Source organism: Lotus japonicus, chromosome 6, assembly GCF_012489685.1.
Source record: "Lotus japonicus ecotype B-129 chromosome 6, LjGifu_v1.2".
Lineage (NCBI taxonomy): Eukaryota > Viridiplantae > Streptophyta > Magnoliopsida > Fabales > Fabaceae > Lotus > Lotus japonicus.
This window is the reverse complement of record NC_080046.1, coordinates 8784969-8804012: the sequence shown is the minus strand read 5'-3', so window position 1 is coordinate 8804012 and position 19044 is coordinate 8784969. Positions and strand designations below refer to the sequence as shown.

Genomic DNA, 19044 nt, shown 5'->3' with positions numbered 1-19044 from the left:
GCTTTAGCTTTGGAGGCTCTCTCTCTCCCCCCCACCCTTTGTTGGGAGGGTTGTTCTTTAGATTGTCTTTATGAATTTTGCTTTTCTCTCTCTCTCTCTCTCTCTCTCTCTCTCTCTCTTACATTTTCCAAGAACTAATTAATAAGATAAGGTTAAGCATCATATTAGTCCTTGTATGTCGCCGTCTGACCTAGGTCTCTCTGCTGAAAAATTATTGAAAAAGGTCATCATATTTGAAAATCATATGGAGCGAATCCTCACCTCACCGGAGCCCGGAGCTCCGGCGAGTGTTGATTTGGATCGCTGACTGGGATAAAAATGCTTACGTGGATTTAAATGTTATTGTGCTCAACCAAAAAATGGCCTAGATCTATGTGTGGAGGATATTGTAGAGTGTTTTTTTGGGTTTTGTTTTTTTGTTGTTGTTGTTTGTGGTGATTGGTTCTTTGGGTGTTGCTTTAGCTTTGGAGGCTCTCTCTCCCCCCCCCCCTTGTTGGGAGGGTTGTTCTTTAGATTGTCCTTATGAATTTTGCTTTTCTCTCTCTCTCTCTCTCTCTCTCTCTCTCTCTCTCTCTCTCTCTCTCTCTCTCTGTGTGTGTCTTACATTTTCCAAGAACTAATTGATAAGATAAGGTTAAGCATCATATTAGTCCTTGCATGTCGCCGTCTGACCTAGGTCTCTCTGCGGAAAAATTATTGAAAAAGGTCATCATATTTGAAAATCATATGGAGCGAATCCTCACCTCACCGGAGCCCGGAGCTCCGGCGAGTGTTGATTTGGATCGCTGACTGGGATGAAAATGCTTACGTGGATTTAAATGTTATTGTGCTCAACCAAAAAATGGCCTAGATCTATGTGTGGAGGATATTGTAGAGTGTTTTTTTGGGTTGGGTTTTGTTTTTTTGTTGTTGTTGTTTGTGGTGATTGGTTCTTTGGGTGTTGCTTTAGCTTTGGAGGCTCTCTCCCCCCCTTGTTGGGAGGGTTGTTCTTTAGATTGTCCTTATGAATTTTTCTTTTCTCTCTCTCTCTCTCTCTCTCTTACATTTTCCAAGAACTAATTAATAAGATAAGGTTAAGCATCATATTAGTCCTTGTATGTCGCCGTCTGACCTAGGTCTCTCTGCGGAAAAATTATTGAAAAAGGTCATCATATTTGAAAATCATATGGAGCGAATCCTCACCTCACCGGAGCCCGGAGCTCCGGCGAGTGTTGATTTGGATCGCTGACTGGGATAAAAATGCTTACGTGGATTTAAATGTTATTGTGCTCAACCAAAAAATGGCCTAGATTTATGTGTGGAGGATATTGTAGAGTGGTTTTTTGGGTTTTGTTTTTTTGTTGTTGTTGTTGTTTGTGGTGATTGGTTCTTTGGGTGTTGCTTTAGCTTTGGAGGCTCCCCCCCTTGTTGGGAGGGTTGTTCTTTAAATTGTCCTTTTCTCTCTCTCTCTCTCTCTCTCTCTCTCCCTCCCTCCCTCCCTCCCTTTAGATTGTCCTTATGGAATTTTGCTCGTTTTTTGAATGGTTTTTTCCCTTTTGACAACGGTTGTACATTGTTGGCATATCCATTGATGCTAATGGTACTATTAATTTATTAATTTTAGATATTAATTGTAAAATATTTCAAGCACATAATTAAAATTATAAATATTAAAATTAAATAAACATTAATTATCAGTCAGAAAAAATTCCTTGCATAAATAACAATACTAATTATCAGTCACGACTCTTTATAATATTAAAATTACTTAAAATATTAATTATCAATCAATAAAAAAAATATGAAATTAAGTGATATTTGCATACATATTTATATTAAATATATGAAGCCTAAAAAATGAAATAGTTAATAACATAATACACTTTTCTAACTATATTAAAAACTATTTTAAAATTATTATATGTTATTTACATATGAATATTATATTCGTGTGTAATATTTTAAGAAAATCATTTAACTACATGAAAGAAACATATATTTCAGAAAAAAACTTAAGGAAACATAATAAAAAATAATTAATCGAATTGAATTAGAAAATATTTAATTTTAAAATTTCTAAATTATCCTAATTTTAATTTTTAAACTATTTTAATATTGAAAAACTGAAAAATAATATATATTAAAAATTATTCTATCAACTGACATAATCTAGAGTCAGCCCATAAGATCAACGCTAAGTTGAATGAATTTGTGTTGGTTGAAGCGTTAAGTGTGTACATAGTATGGGCATAGATCGGCAAAAGTGTAGCATCGACACCCTAATGACGCTAAATAATTAGCTTCAACCTATAACTTAAGTCAAGAAATTGACGATAAGTTGACACTAAATTGACTTTAGTACTCGGCTTCTGTCTTATTATTATTGTTGGCTTACGGATGACGTTAATTAGTGTTTTTTCTTGTAGTGCTTTTACTGTATCATTATATGATATATTAACTAAATGAAGGTCTCTAAAAAAGTAGACAAAAACAAAAGGTTATAAAGCAGTAATTAACATATTAATCGAATGATTTAGTTAACACAAAAAATTGTTAGTCGAATCAACCAAGAAAAATAACATTAATATTATTTTTGTTTAGTCTTCTTTTTTATTGATTCCATACCATCACATACAATAATAACCAAATACAAACCATTTCTAGTCACTTGGTGGATTCCATGCAAAACACGCGAACTGTATAGATCCTCTTGGATTGAAGACTAAACATGGTCCTGCTTGTCGTACACCCCAATAGCGGAATTTGTGGCCACGATCTCTTTTTGATTGGTATACATCAAACCGTTGTGTGATATTTAACCATTGAAAGGAACAATAAAAATCTGTTGTGCCCCAAAAGTTGAGCTTGAAACTAAATTCATAGGATTGTCCTTTATGGAGAACCTTCACCCGTAGATCATCATCCTTAGATTTGCAGTGAAGTGTTAAGTCTACACCCCCTCCAAAAGATTCGTGACTCTCACATGTGTTTTGTCAAAAATACTACTATAGACTACTGGTAGAAATAAACAAAATATAACGACACTTCTATGAAATAGAGAAATTGCACCTTGGATGATACATTAGTTTATGCCAATCGTTGTTTTATATGCCTTAGGGTCCGGTTTCTTGAAAGTGAGTGACTCACATTAGATAATAAAGCAAGTAATTACAACTATTTATTGAGTTTTTAAAGTAGGTGATCACTATTAAATTAATTGAATATATATTAACTATCAATCATAAAAGTCCAAAAATAATAAAATGAAATTAAGTACTAATATATATATATATATATATATTAAACATATTAAGTATAAAAAATAAAATAGTTAAGAACAAAATAAAATTTGCACTATATTAAGAACTATTTTTAAAATTTTAAATGTTATTATATGTTTATCCGTATTATTGAAGAAAAAAATATATAAATACATAAAAGAAATATACATTATTAAGGCACTAGTGTTGTAGTCTTTTATTTTTTCTCTTTAAGCTTTGCTTTACCAAAAAGAAGTAATATTATCCTGAGGAGACATAATACAAAAAATTAATTGATTTAAATTTGAAATATTTAATGATTTTTTACATTTTGAAATTTATTAATTATTATAAATTTTATTGTTAAAATTGTTTTAATATTGAAATACTGAAAATATTTTATATTAAAAAATTCTCTTAAGTATATTATAAATAAGGTTAATAGTCAAATTAGTCTCCGAGTATGTAAGCGAATTTAATTTTAGTCATTTTTCATTAGAGGGATTAAAATTAAATTCGCTTACAAACTCGGAGACTAAATAAATATGTGCATCACAGGTGTATTATATCTAGAATCTAGTAGACCGACTAGTGAAGCATTGACCAATCATATTTCATTAGAGGGACTAAAATTAAATTCGCTTACAAACTTGGAAACTAAATAAATATGTGCATTACAGGTGTATTATATCTAGTAGACCGACTAGTACATGTAACTAAGCATTGACCAAAATTGCAATGTGAAGATTTGGGTAAATAGCCAAGTTCATCCCTGAATGTGTCCACCGACTTCACATTCGTCCTTGAATGAATTTTATTCATCTCGCGGTCCCCCAAAGTGGCAAACGTCCGTCACTTTAGTCCTTGACGTTAAAAAACACTAACAGACGTTACCAAATTCATTTTTTTAAAACTGAAAAATCATTTAAGTAAATTAGAATAACAATTGAACTAAAATCTAATTAATTAAAACAGAAAAAAAAATTCTTAATGTGAACCACTGGTCTTCATCTCCTTCTTCTTCTCATCATCTTCTTCTTCATCTTCACAAATCCTTCCACCACAACCCAATTCCCCACCACAAACCTTCCAACATCATTAAAATAATGCATTCCTGGAAAAAATAATAATAATGCATTCCTGAATTCAGATCCAATGTCAGCTTGGATCAGAACATGTTCCCAACCAGAACCCAACCCCCCCCCTCCCCCAACAAAATCCCACAACAGCAACAAATCAAGCACGAAATTGAACATAAGAAAGTGAAAATTGCCACAGATCCATCCACTTTTCACACAAATCAAAAAAAAAAACCCAACAATCACAAAATAGAAACCCCATCACACAACATGTTTGGGAGCTGGAGCAAACGAAGCAAGGAGAAGGAGTGGTTGAGAGAGAGAAAGAAAACCACGATCTGGATCTGGCGGCTCAATCGCTGACTGCATGGAAGATGGTCCGTCTTCCCCAAGCCCAACCTTCTTCTCTTCCCCTCTCCTTCCTTCACGTGGCCGCTTAGGGTTCTTCGCCGCCCCAACACTATCACCGCCACCATATCTGAACCCGAGGTCGAAGTGTTTGGAGGCGTGAGGTTCACGTTCAGCGTCCAGGTTCGATCCTTCATCTCTCTTGTTCTTGATCCCCCTCTGGTTCTTGGAGGGGCGGTGCCAGATTTATCATGAAAGGGAGAGCTAGGGTTCATTGTGGGTATGAGAATGATGAAACACATACGGGTCTGGTGATGATTTATCGTTAAGCTTCCTGTTCCCTTGATCTGGTTTTGCTTTGAAATTGGATTCTGACCTGGATTTTGAGTTTTGGTGGAGGAGGAAGAAGAGGTTGGGGATATGGGGGTTATGAGATTGTGGAGATTGGGGTTGTTGTGTTTCAGTAAAAAAATTGGGTGGGTTATGAAGAAAAGATGAAGAAGCAGATGCAGATGGTGATTTTTTTAGATGAAAAATTGGGTTATGATAAAAAACTGGGTTATGATGCAAAGATGAAGAAAAAAGGAGTAAGCTGAAGAAGATGAGAAGGAGATTAGGATTTTGTGTTTTAAATTTTTAATTAATCAATTTTTTAGTTAATTTGTTTTTTTAAATTTAAATTAATGATTTTCACATGGGTAAAAAAATATAAAAAATGAATATGTTAACGTCTGTTAGTGTTTTTTAACGTCAAGGACTAAAGTGACAGACATTTGTCACTTTGGGGGACCGCGAGATGAATAAAATTCATTCAAGGACGAATGTGAAGTCGGTGGACACATTCAGGGACGAACTTGGCTATTTACCCGTGAAGATTTGGTTTTGGCTGGCACGTAAGTCCTAACGCGAAATCTTTGGTAGAAACCATAATCAGTTATTACTAATTAATGACGCAAGATGGAAAACACTATTGTTGGCGTAAACAACAGCTAAGATGAAGAATCAAAACTCTCCATTCCCCGATTCTCCTTTCAAATTCATTATCACTACAATTAATTCATTTTATTCTTGCTAATTCTTACCATAATCATCATCAATACAGTTGTACATTTTCACCATAATAAATACCAAACAAAACCTCTAAATCATTCTATAGAATTCAAACACAGAGAAACTGAAATTGTGAAAAACAATCAACATTCAATGGCTTCGGGAGGAGGCAACCGCAACCGTCCCGATGGCGACGACGTGGAAGGGAGCGGCGACGACGAGTTGGCGGTGGAGTCGGTGGAGAAGGCGTTTGAGTCCAAGGCGGTGCCGTCGTGGCAGAGGCAAGTCACGGTGAGGGCGTTGGTGGCGAGTTTGGTGTTGTCGGTGATGTTTACGTTTATCGTCATGAAGCTGAGTCTCACCACCGGTATCATTCCTTCTCTCAATGTCTCCGCGGGGTTGCTAGGGTTCTTCTTCGTCAAGACGTGGACCGCGCTGCTTGCGAAATCAGGGTTCCTCAACCAGCCTTTCACTCGCCAGGAGAATACGGTTATTCAGACGTGTGTCGTCGCCTCCAGCGGCATTGCCTTCAGCGGTAACCACCACCACCACCTTCTTCTCCGTGCTTTCAATTTGTTGCATGATTTTAGAGTAAATTTCAATTTCAATTTCAATTCCTCTATGAATGATGAATTCAGTAACAGAATGTAGAAATCATGAAATTGAGTAGTTAGGTGGTTCAATTTCTGGAAATTGGGTAGATTGAAGGATGAATTTATTGGGGTTTTTGGGTATTGAGATTCATTTGCATGCGTTTCCTCGTGCGGTGTATCATGGGGGTGGGTCCCGTTGTGATTCTGATGAGCTTTTCTTTTACTTTTAATTTTAAGTGGCAATTTGTTTTCCGTCTTTGATGGATGTCGTCACACCTTCGGATAGGGTTGCATGTTTCTAACAAAAAAACGTGTCGTTCCCAGATTTTAGCTTGTGCTGCTCTCATCCTTACTAGGTGGGGGCCTAGTTTGCTTACAACTAAACCAGCACCTTATTGTTTAAGTGGCGAATTTTGAAAAAATGGATAAATAAAAATGATTTTTTTTAGAATGGAAAAATAGGGCTGGTTGGAGGTAATGTACTTTATGTGACCACTAACTAAAGTTGGGCAGTAGCAAATGTCCTTTTTTATGGTAATCATACCATGTGCATGTTTAAGGGTTAGTTTACTTTATATTATAAGTAATATAATTATTAAATAGTACTTTTTAATTTTAAAGGTCAACCTAGTAGTAGTACCAACACCTTTGACTACCTTGGCCATATATATAGGTGCGTGTCTGTCAGTCTCTCTGCTTTCCGTGGTATTAAGATAATGATGAAAAAGACAGGGAGGGGGCCAAAAAAAAATTCCATAAGTTTTTGAGGAAGAAAAAACAAGGGAAAAAATTCCACAGAGCTTGTGGCTGTTATGAAGTTTATAATACAGTTTTTCACTTTTAAAAACACTTCCTCAGTTTATTTAATGATGAATGAAATCTCTGGAGTTTTAGTGCCTTAGAAATGAATTATTACTGAGTACTGAAGTTGTGGGGATTTTGGATCTTCTACAATAAACTGTCCATCTTTCTGATTACATTTATTGTCATACATTATATTGTTGTTTTAATAGGATTTGAGAAGAATGCTATGGCTGAAATTATATATAGAAAATGCTCAAATAATTGACTGCAATTCTGATGCAAGAATCATTTATGTTGTTGACACATCTTTGACTGGATTTGCTTGAGTAGGTGGCTTTGGAAGCTACTTGTTTGCAATGAGTCCAGAAATTGCAAAACAATCTTCAGAAGCTAACACTGCAATGGACATGAAGATCCCGGGCTTAGGATGGATGGTTGCATTTCTATTCGTTGTTAGCTTTCTTGGCCTCTTTTCAGTGGTTCCGCTTCGGAAGGTACACGAATATAATGGGATCAAGTAATGCATAATGTATTAATGGGGAAAGGCTATGGGGAAAAAAAACCAATTAGCTATTCATTGTAATATTTGCTTCCATTGCATATAAACTCTTTGGTTACTGATGTTGAATTAACTTTTGTTTAATGTTCCTTGTTACAGATTATGATAGTAGACTTCAAATTGACATATCCCAGTGGTACCGCAACAGCTCATCTGATCAACAGTTTCCATACAACAGAGGGTGCCAGACTAGCAAAGTAAGGATTCAGGCTTGCTGGAGTTTCTTTTTCTTGATAAATACATCAATTACGCGCTCCTAATTTCCTTTTGATTCTTTCTTTTAGGAAGAAAGTACACGCCTTGGGAAAGTTCTTCTCCTTTAGCTTCTTTTGGGCTTTCTTTCAATGGTTTTTCACTGCTGGTGATGGCTGCGGATTTGAAAACTTCCCTACATTTGGTCTAGAAGCCTATAAAAACCAGTATGTGTCCACTTATATTAAAACTGGTTTATAAGTCTATATATGCATTTAGCTTCACTTCTTTTCTGATTTATTATCTTCATAACAGGTTCTACTTCAGTTTTTCGGCTACCTATGTGGGGGTTGGGATGATATGCCCATATATAATCAATATATCCCTTCTGGTTGGTGGAATTCTGTCATGGGGTGTCATGTGGCCTCTCATCGATGCTAGAAAAGGAGACTGGTACTCTGCTGAACTCAAGTCAAGCAGCTTACATGGTCTTCAAGGTTACAAAGTAAGATGATTTTCAACATTTAAAAATGTCAAAAAATGTGCTTATTAATATCAAATAGCTGAATTGCAGTTATTGGAGCAACTAGGTACATGGACAATGTCCGTTCAGATTAATATTATTGAGGATAAGTTTAGCTAATATGTAGCTATATTTCTTTAAGATCAAAATTGTGCTTCAGTTAACTATCATTTGCCTAACAGAGGTAAAAAGTAAAAAAATTCATCTCATGCAGTCACCTGAGAGTCTGAGACAACATCATTTTCAATGTATTGATGGTTAGAATTTGGAATTAAATTGACTATATTTTTCACATAATTTGCGAAAATGAATTTAATTGATTAGAATCAGAAGTTGGTTCGAAGCTGTAGTTAACTATCATTTCCTATAATGTGTTCAGGAATCATTCCTATATCTTGTCTAAATTACCATTCAGTACTCAGGGTTTGTCTTTGTCTTATCAATCTCATGCAATGTATGCTTTCAAGTGAATAGTGAACTTTGTGTAACACTGACTGGTCAAGTGTCTCAAGGGTTCTGTGATATATTAGGCATTTCTTTTGAGATATTGCATGAACTTAGTGCTGGTATTCTATTAGGGATCTTTCTTATAAAGTTAATGTGATTTAATTTTTTTTATGGATTCAGGTTTTAGTCAGACCTTGTAATAATAAACAAGATTCATTTACAAAATTAAGATTAAAGAAAGAGCCAGCACAGGAATGCACTGTAGTAAAGTGCAGCCATAATTTGGATTGTGTTGTTTACTTTGTGACTTTTATTTATTTGGACTGAGTTATTTAGTTTGTATTGATAATCTGAAGTCAATAGGAGATTTGTTGATGGAATGTAATAGTCAGTGTGCCCACTATTTGGTTCTAGTGTGATTTATTGATAGTTTCTTCCTTTCGTACTCTGAATGATATTGTGACTAGTTAAGAAACATCTCACAGTTGATTGATCTTATTAACTCATACTTCAAACTGCAGATTTTCATAGGCATTGCGATGATTCTCGGGGACGGTCTATACAACTTTGTCAAGGTTCTTGCTCGCACACTTTTTGGTATCTATCAACAGGTCTGCAAAAAAGACTTGGGCACAGTTTCAAACTCAGATGTCCCACCTCCATCACTTTCCTATGACGAGAAGCGCAGAACCGAGGTGTTCCTCAAGGACCAAATCCCTGCCTGGTTCTCCATTGCTGGATATGTTAGCATTGGAATAGTCTCCACCATTATTCTCCCCCACATTTTCCACCAGCTGAAGTGGTACTACATTATTGTGATTTACATCATTGCACCACCACTAGCATTTTGCAATGCCTATGGGTGTGGACTCACAGACTGGTCCCTTGCAACCACCTATGGAAAATTGGCCATCTTCACCATTGGTGCATGGGCTGGGGCAAATAATGGCGGGGTTCTCGCTGGTTTGGCGGCATGTGGTGTCATGATGAACATTGTGTCCACAGCATCTGATTTAATGCAGGACTTCAAAACAGGTTACATGACACTGGCTTCACCAAGGTCCATGTTTGTGAGCCAAGTTGCCGGAACCGCCATGGGTTGTGTTATATCCCCTTGTGTCTTCTGGCTTTTCTACAAGGCCTTTGGTAACATTGGACTTCCTGGCTCACCATACCCTGCTCCTTATGCGCTTGTTTACCGCAACATGTCAATTTTGGGGGTGGATGGATTCTCAGCTCTGCCGAAAAACTGCCTCACACTTTGCTATGCGTTTTTCGCAGCCGCCATAATCATCAACCTCATTCGAGATTTGGCTGGAAAGAAGTGGGCTAGATTTATTCCTGTTCCTATGGCCATGGCAATACCGTTTTATATTGGAAGCTATTTTGCCATTGATATGTGTCTTGGCAGCTTGATCTTGTTTATCTGGACGAAGCTTGACAGGGCTAAGGCTGAAGCATTTGGATCAGCTGTAGCTTCTGGTTTGATCTGTGGGGATGGAATCTGGGCACTTCCTAGCTCATTTCTGGCTCTTGCAGGAGTGAGGCCACCTATCTGCATGAAGTTTCTGTCCAGAGCAGTAAATGGTAAGGTGGATGCATTGTTAGAATCTTAACTACATCTTAATCTTAATGCATGTTTGGACACACAACGAAGGAGAATTTATTCTGGAAGAAGCTCTTCTAGTACCTTTTGTGGAAGTAGAATTGATTCTGGAAGATATGAACGTGAATCCAATTATTAAATTTGACTTCTACCTTGTTACAGCAACTATATGCTACATGTACATACTTTTACCTCATTAGTCACTGACCTATCCAATGATATTAGTCAATCAAGATTATATTCAAGTAAAACAATCTCTATCGTTTACATATGGTTATAACTTATAAACACTGTTTGAATATCCGTTTGGCCAGCAGAAAAGATCCATTTTTTTCCAGAAGCATGAAATTTAACTATAGATTTCATGATATAACTACGTGACAATATAAGAATTGAATTTCGAAATACAATTTGAGAAAAAGTCTTTCCTGCATTTCTTGGAGAAAATTTATAGCGCCATTCCAATTACGAATTGCAGTGAAACTCGACTTTTATACAGTAATATATATCCCAGACTTATTAATTTTGTATAATATCCTATTGATTTTTTTCTTCTTGAAGATATCTTATTGACATTTTCTTCGTGACTTCATCGATCCTACGTGTAATTGTCACATGGATTCACCGATTAGCCGAGATTATGTTAGTTAGTGAGTTGGTGGCAAAAGTCACTGGACCACCACCTCTAACTGAGACTAAAATAAAAAAATTTCTCAAACAGTAGGGATTGAATTTAAACTTTGCTTTAGAAATAAATCATTTTCAAACTATGCGTATTATAGAGGACTAAACCTTATTTAACCCAGTTATTGTCTTTATCTAATCCTAAATATTCAAATTCATTTTAATTTTTTCCTTTGTTAAATCTTATCTTCTCATATTTTAATAACTTTTTCTCCCTTGGAATCAGACTTATCCTTTGGTTGATGAAATTCAAAATAAAAAATGTATTTATTTAAAAATTATTTATAAACCTTTTTATCTCCATGAGATAGGGTTTTCAAGGTGTGTTAACGAAAAAAGAAAAACTAACTAGTTGCCAAGTTTATTTAAGGTAATTGTTATTGCTACCGTCCTCAATACCTAATAATACCACATGTATATTGGTATAATTCGAAAACAATCTTATAAATAATTTTGTTCGCACTTTAAAGTGTGTGACGTATGCATGTTGAAACTACGTGACCTACGTACTTTAAAGTGCGTATTTAGGCACTAGAGGACAGAAGACAAAAGCAGATAACTGAAACAGATAACAGAATACACATAAGATAAAACTGAAATGCAATAATCTACGATTGAAATTACAATATGGACTGGGCGGGACATAAGTATCCCTTATTCCCGCCCAAATCGAGCATTTAGATGAACGAAAGTAGCCATGGCGGGGTTTGTGGAACAACGTCGAAGCCCGCCCTTCTTTTGGATTGGTCCACGCGCCAGCTGGAAGATTCCTTTAGTTTTGTCTTATATGTATAGAGGTTTGGGCCCCGGTTGTCAGGCCCAAGTACAGGGAAAGTCCACGTTATGATCATTCCCTCTATAAAAGGAGAGGTCAACCCCTTGTAAAAAGTACCTTTTGAACATTTAATGAGAATATTCCTTTTGTGATATTTTTAGTACTCTGCTAGGGTTTGCTTTCTGTCAGTTTCCGACGTCAGATCCCCCTAGTACAGAACATTGGCGCCGTCTGTGGGTCTTACTTCGATCTACTACTTGACATAGAAGGTGCGATTTAAGATCCATGGAAACTCGTTCGTGTGGTGGGGGCCGCCGCGATCATCGCCGGAGGGGTGGTGGTCGTCACGGCGGCCGCGGCGGTGGACGGTACAACAATCGTGAAGTACCTCAAGAGCCGGAGCAGGAGGCTTCTTCGGCGGGGGTTCACTCGGTAGCGCAGTCACCGGCGTCGTTGGTGAAGGCGGCTCCGGGAAAACCTTCAGATCTGATCGCTAGATCAGATCCAGGAGTCAGGCGACGATCAGCACCGCCTGAATACGTGAATCTGGACGACTACAAAAGCAGCGTTCCGAGAAAAGCACCAGAAGTAGTGACGGGAATCACTCTGGCGGCCTTGCAACAGATGTTGGATACTTTGCAAAAGGTGCAAAGTCAGAATGAACAATTGCAAGCCCAGGTGGAGTATTTAACCCAGCGACAAGACTATAAGCAAGAACAACGGCTCGAGGCTGAAGACGTTGTTGAGTTCCAGCCTTTTGTTCCCGCCATCACAAGGGTGGGCATACCAAAGCATCTGCAAACGATGGCTTTGGACGCCTTTTCAGGCGACTCAGACCCCATGGAACACTTGCGTTACTTTAATACGAAAATGGTTATTGGAGGAGCAACAGATGAGGTGAAGTGTAGGTTGTTACCATCAACATTCAAGGGGATGGCGATGCAATGGTTCATCCGTCAACCGCCCTTCTCTATCGACAATTTTACTGATTTGTCCACAAAGTTCTTAACTCAATTCTCCGCCAATAAAACTACCAAGGCAACCATGTTTGATCTTATCAGCATACATCAACAGCCAGGGGAGAAGCTCAAGAACTACATGGCGCGATTTAGTAAAATGGCGGTTCAATTGGAGGAAGACAATCCGGATGTTTGCCTAGCGTCTTTCAAAAATGGCCTTCGGGCAGGAGATCTGAATCGAGACCTAACAAGGCGACCGGCGAAGGATATGATGGATCTTCGTGCTCGTGTTCAGGAATTCATATTGATTGAACAAGATGATCAGAAGAAACAAGAAAGAGAGGAAGGACGCAAGCAGTCTCAATCTGGCGGTGTTTCACAAGAAAAACCCAAGGCGGGGAAGGAAACCAGGCTAGCGCAAACCCCCCGTGTACCAAGACCGGGACCATATCAAAACTCCAAACCCGGATTTCAGAATACATGGCACAGAAATTCTCAAGGTCCCACGGCAGCCACAACCGGTCAGCATGGTGTTCCGCCAACTCCAGCGCCACTCACTAAGTTGAATGCACCCTTGAGTGCCATTTTAAGGGCAGTTGGGCAGACAAACATTGTACAATATCCGCCAGCTCCACGGCGGCCGCCAGCTAATGTGGATACCAATAGGTGGTGTGAGTACCATAAAGCGTTGGGACATACGACAGATAATTGTTGGAACTTAAGGCGGGAAATTGATCGTTTGATTAAGGCTGGTCATTTGGCAAACTTCGTTAAAGACACAGCAACGCCAGAGGTCGCTAGGATCACCCAAGGGGACAAAGGCAAAGGCAAGGAGATAGTTGAAGAGTTGGGCGATCCTGTTGGGGAATGTTCATCTATTGCAGGAGGATTTGGCGGGGGTGCAATTTCAAGTAAGGCTAGAAAACGCTATGTGGCGGCAGTACACTCAGTACATGAGGCAAGCGAAAGCGAGTGTGGGGTGAATCACTCCCCTATCATATTTACCCCTCAGGACTTTGCGCATGTGATTCCCCATGACAACGATCCAATTGTGGTAACAATCAGGGTTAACAATTATGTGACGAAGAAAGTGTTTTTAGACCAGGGGTCTTCGGCGGATATCATTTATGGAGATGCCTTTGATCGCCTGGGTCTGAAAGAATCAGACTTGAGGCCGTATAAAGGAACCCTGGTAGGATTTACAGGGGACCGTGTCACTGTACGGGGATATGTGGAAATACCAACTGCCTTTGGCGAAGGAGAGTTTGTAAAGAAATTTCAAGTGAAGTACTTGGTCTTGGCGTGCAGAGCCAATTACAATGTACTCCTGGGGCGAGACACCCTCAACAAGCTATGTGCGGTCATTTCAACTGCTCATTTGACTGTTAAATATCCAGCCTGCAATGGAAAGGTTGGGGTATTACATGTGGACCAAAACGCAGCAAGAGAATGTTATTTAAAAAGTGTGGCGCTCTATGGGCGTAAGGCCGCCAAAGAAAGTCACAGAATCACGGAAATCTTTCCACAAGAAGGATTTAGTTTGGATCCAAGAGACGATGCTGATGATTTCCGCCCACAACCTTTGGAGGAAACCAAGCAAGTACAAATCAAGGATAAATTTTTAAAAATTGGCAGCAGTTTAACAAAGGAGCAAGAAGAAAGATTGATCACCCTGCTGGGTGACAATTTGGATCTCTTTGCGTGGACCATCAATGACGTACCAGGGATTGACCCCAACATGATCACTCACAAACTGGCCATACGACCAGGAGCGACCCCAATCATCCAACCAAGGCGAAGAATGAGTGAAGAAAAGATCAAGGCTGTACAATTAGAAACTGAGAAACTGATCAAGGCTAGCTTCATCCGTGAGGTGCAGTATCCAACATGGCTCGCCAATGTTGTGATGGTAAAAAAAGCCAATGGGAAATGGCGGATGTGCACAGATTACACAAGCTTGAACAAAGTGTGCCCCAAAGATTCGTATCCACTTCCCAACGTTGATAAGCTTGTGGATGGAGCTTCCGGGAATGAACTTTTAAGTCTCATGGATGCTTACTCGGGCTACAATCAAATCATGATGCATCCCTCGGACGAGGAAAGTACAGCATTTATGACCAATCAGGCGAATTATTGTTACAAGACAATGCCTTTTGGTTTGAAGAATGCAGGAGCTACGTACCAACGGCTCATGGATAAAATCTTTTCAAAACAAGTGGGCAGGAATATGGAGGTGTATGTGGACGACATGATCGTAAAGTCCGCCAGGGCTAGTGATCATGGCGGCGATCTTAAGGAAGCGTTTGCTCAATTAAGAACATATCAAATGAAGTTGAATCCTGAGAAGTGTTCTTTTGGGATCCAGGGAGGAAAGTTCTTGGGATTCATGTTGACATCGAGAGGAATAGAAGTGAATCCTGATAAGGGAAGGGCGATCTTGGAGATGAAAAGCCCAATAAGTGTCAAAGAAGTTCAACGTTTGACAGGCCGAATGGCCGCCTTGTCACGTTTCTTGCCAATGGCGGGTGACAAAGCGGCCCCATTCTTCACATGCTTAAAAAAGAATTCAAAGTTTCAGTGGACAGAGGAATGCGAACAAGCTTTTACCAAATTAAAAGAATCATTGGCCACATTACCAGTACTTTCCAAGCCAACACCAGGCGTTCCATTAGTGCTCTATTTAGCAGTTACTGACAAGGCGGTGAGTACAGTGTTGCTCCAGGAAGAGGGAAAAAAACAGAAAATTATATATTTCGTGAGCCATACTTTACAGGGGGCAGAGTTGCGGTACCAAAAAATTGAAAAGGCTGCATTGGCGATTCTGAAAACTGCGAGGCGCCTCAGGCCTTATTTCCAAAGTTTCCAAGTCAAAGTTAAAACTGATGTCCCCTTAAGACAAGTACTTCAGAAGCCTGATTTATCAGGGCGATTGGTGAGCTGGTCAGTGGAATTGTCAGAATATGATATACAATATGAGCCAAGGGGCCAAGTCACAATTCAAAGTTTGATCGACTTCGTGGCGGAATTAACACCCACGGAAGGCGACAAGACTCGAGGAGAATGGGTCCTATCTGTGGATGGATCCTCTAATAACACTGGAAGTGGGGCTGGGATAACAATTGAAAGTCCAGACAAAATGATCATTGAACAGTCTCTAAAGTTCGAGTTCAAGGCGAGCAACAATCAATCTGAGAATGAGGCTTTGATCGCCGGCTTAAGGCTAGCCATTGAGTTGGGGGTCCAAAAGTTATTTATCAAGGGAGATTCGCAGTTAGTGGTTAAACAGGTGAAAGGCGAGTACCAAGTAAACGACCCGCAACTTTCCAAATACTTGGAAGTGGTGCGCAGATTGATGATGGAGGTCAAAGAAATTAAGATAGAACATGTCCCGAGGGGACAAAATGAGAGGGCAGATGTGTTAGCGAAATTGGCGAGCACAGGGAGATTGGGCAATTACCAAACAGTCATTCAGGAAACCCTGCCTCGCCCGAGCATTGATCTGGTAGAAATAAAGTTGAAAGCAGTCAAGTCAGTAAGTGAGGGCGAGCCTTCTTGGATGGAGTCAATCAAGATCTTCCTAGAAAACCCTCCAAAGGATGACGATGTGAACATAAGAGCAAAACGAAGGGAAGCCAGCTTTTACACAGTGGTGGATGGTGAGTTGTATCGGCGGGGAATTATGTCCCCTATGCTCAAATGCGTTGACACCAAGGACGCCTATGAAATAATGGCGGAAGTCCATGAAGGTGTTTGTTCAAGTCATATAGGCGGAAAATCCTTGGCGATAAAAATTGTGAGAGCTGGATTTTATTGGCCGACAATGAAGAAGGACTGTCTGGAGTATGTTAAGAAATGTGAAAAATGCCAAGTCTTCTCTGACTTACACAAGGCTCCGCCAGAAGAATTAACAACCATGATGGCGCCTTGGCCATTTGCTATGTGGGGGACTGACATTTTGGGACCATTCCCAGTAGCGAAGGCACAAATGAAGTATATCATCGTGGCGGTTAATTACTTCACTAAATGGATAGAAGCCGAGGCAGTGGCAACTATCACGGCCGCCAAGGTCAGGAGTTTCTTGTGGCGAAGGATTGTTTGTAGATTTGGGGTCCCCATGGCATTAGTAATGGATAATGGAACACAATTCACAAGTAGCGTTACCCGGGAATTTTGTACAGAAATGGGAATCGAGATGCGATTTGCCTCTGTAGAACATCCACAAACCAATGGGCAGGCTGAATCGGCTAACAAGGTTATCCTGAAAGGTTTAAAGAAGAAACTGGATGAAGCAAAAGGGCTTTGGGCGGAGGAACTACCAGGCGTTCTTTGGGCATACAACACCACTGAACAGTCAAGCACAAAGGAAACCCCGTATCGTTTAACTTATGGGACTGACGCCATGCTCCCAGTGGAAATTGAAAACCAAAATTGGCGAGTGGCTCGGTTTAATGAGAATGACAACGGGGAAAATTTAATAGCTAATCTAATCATGCTGCCCGAGGAACAACGTGAGGCTCACATAAGGAATGAGGCGGGAAAAGTGAAGGTTGCAAGAAAATTCTCAACGAAAGTAGTGCCAAGAAAAATGAGGGTAGGAGACTTAGTGCTCCGAAAAAATACAATACCCGATAAACACAACAAACTTTCACCCAACTGGGGCGGGCCTTACAGGATTATAGGCGATGTTGGAGGAGGAGCTTATAAGTTGGAACAACTAAATGGTCAAAAGGTTCCACGAACATGGAACGCCTCTCATCTAAAGCAGTATTTTAGTTAATAGAAACAACCAAAGGTGAATGAAGCCGCACTCTTTTTTCCTTTCTTTGGAGAGGTTTTTAATGAGGCGGCATGTAAAAAGAATGGAGACAATTGTTCTCATGTATGAAAGAGAAATGAAGATTATTTCAACAGAAGTTACTTTTTAATTTTTTAATTTATATTACGAGTTTATGCGAAGTAAATCGTATCAAGGTATATAATACCGCGAATAAACCTTTCGGAATAAGAAAGTATCGCCATCCAATATTGCAAGCCTTGGCAATTCTAGTGGCCACTAGAAACCAAGCCTCGTCGAAAAATCGACTAAGGTATATAGACCTAAGTAACAACAAAAGTTGGTAACAACTCAAGATAATAACGACTGAACTTAAAGTGGTCTTCATTAAAGGTAAGAAAAAGGGGCGACGCCCGTACATGATTGAGAATGATGACAAACAAAAGGGCAAGGCCCAAAGAAAAAATTGACTTAAACAAAATAAAAACAAATTACAAATTCAAGCTACATTATCATTGTTGGCGTCGTTTCCCTGGCTTGCTCCAATTTGAGGGTCTTCCTTCTCTTGATCCTTATCCTTGTTCCGCTCATTCCTATCCCCGCCATCACTTTCTTCTTCTTCAGACTCACTTTCATCATTGAATTGAGGAAGGAGGTCGAGGCTAATGTCGTCATCACCAACCACTTGACCATCCTTGATCTCCTTCAGCCACCCAATGCAGGAAAGATCAAAGCCCGGCTCAACCACACTAATCTGCTCTTTGGCCGCCAGAAAGCCTTGAGCAAACTGAAGAGAAGCACGCCCTAAGATGGAAGCATTCAGGCGTTCGTACTTCTTTTCCAGTTTTTGGCACTTGGCTTGAACAGCAGTGTGCTTATCATTGATGGCTTCTTTTAGAGACTTGGTCTTCTGAAGAAGCAGGTCAGAAGCCGCCAGATCAGCAGTTAACTTAGTGCACTTTTCCTCAGCAGATGTCAGCTTCTTATTGGCGGTCTCAGCATCAGCCTTAGCTCGCTCATAGGCGGTTTTATAATCGGCTGCCTTCTTCTCGAGACGATTCTTGGCTGAAATCACTTCTTTCACGCACTGGGCCATTCCCGCCACCGTGCTGGCAGCGGAAAGTGCATGAAATATGGCCAAGGAAGCAATGTTGGGGGGACCTTGGCCGGAAATGTCTTTGTGGACCCGATTGTCAAAAGTACGGGTCATGAAGTCCAACCCGTTGAAGTGAGGATCATTTAAACTCAGCAAGGGGGGAGGAGCCTCGCCACCAATGGCTGAGCTAGTGCCAGCTTGGCTAAATGGAGTTGGCGGGCGGTTAATCAGCAAGCTTGAATCCTGGTGAGGTGGCGGGACAACGTCGTGTCCCTTCTTTTTCTCTGCAGGCTGCCTTTTGGAAGCCTCGCCAGCT

The 19044-nt window shown here is 39.6% G+C and overlaps 1 protein-coding gene across 1 annotated transcript; it reads left to right on the top strand.

Annotated features, from left to right (window-relative positions):
- Window positions 1-4276: 4276 nt before the first annotated feature.
- LOC130726462 (probable metal-nicotianamine transporter YSL7) lies at window positions 4277-10718 on the top strand. The gene is made up of 6 exons (XM_057577725.1): window positions 4277-6251; window positions 7444-7607; window positions 7772-7869; window positions 7957-8091; window positions 8180-8369; window positions 9356-10718. The coding sequence occupies exons 1-6, from the start codon at window positions 5870-5872 to the stop codon at window positions 10448-10450; spliced, it is 2064 nt and encodes a 687-aa protein (XP_057433708.1). The 5' UTR covers window positions 4277-5869; the 3' UTR covers window positions 10451-10718.
- Window positions 10719-19044: the final 8326 nt, after the last annotated feature.

Bases quoted from the DNA above. Each gene is read 5' to 3' on its own strand.
- LOC130726462 (XM_057577725.1), top strand. From the start codon at position 5,870: ATGGCTTCGGGAGGAGGCAACCGCAACCGTCCCGATGGCGACGACGTG. The intron at 6,252-7,443 runs GTAACCACCACC...TTGCTTGAGTAG, and splicing joins CAGCGGCATTGCCTTCAGCG to GTGGCTTTGGAAGCTACTTG. The intron at 8,370-9,355 runs GTAAGATGATTT...TTCAAACTGCAG, and splicing joins ATGGTCTTCAAGGTTACAAA to ATTTTCATAGGCATTGCGAT.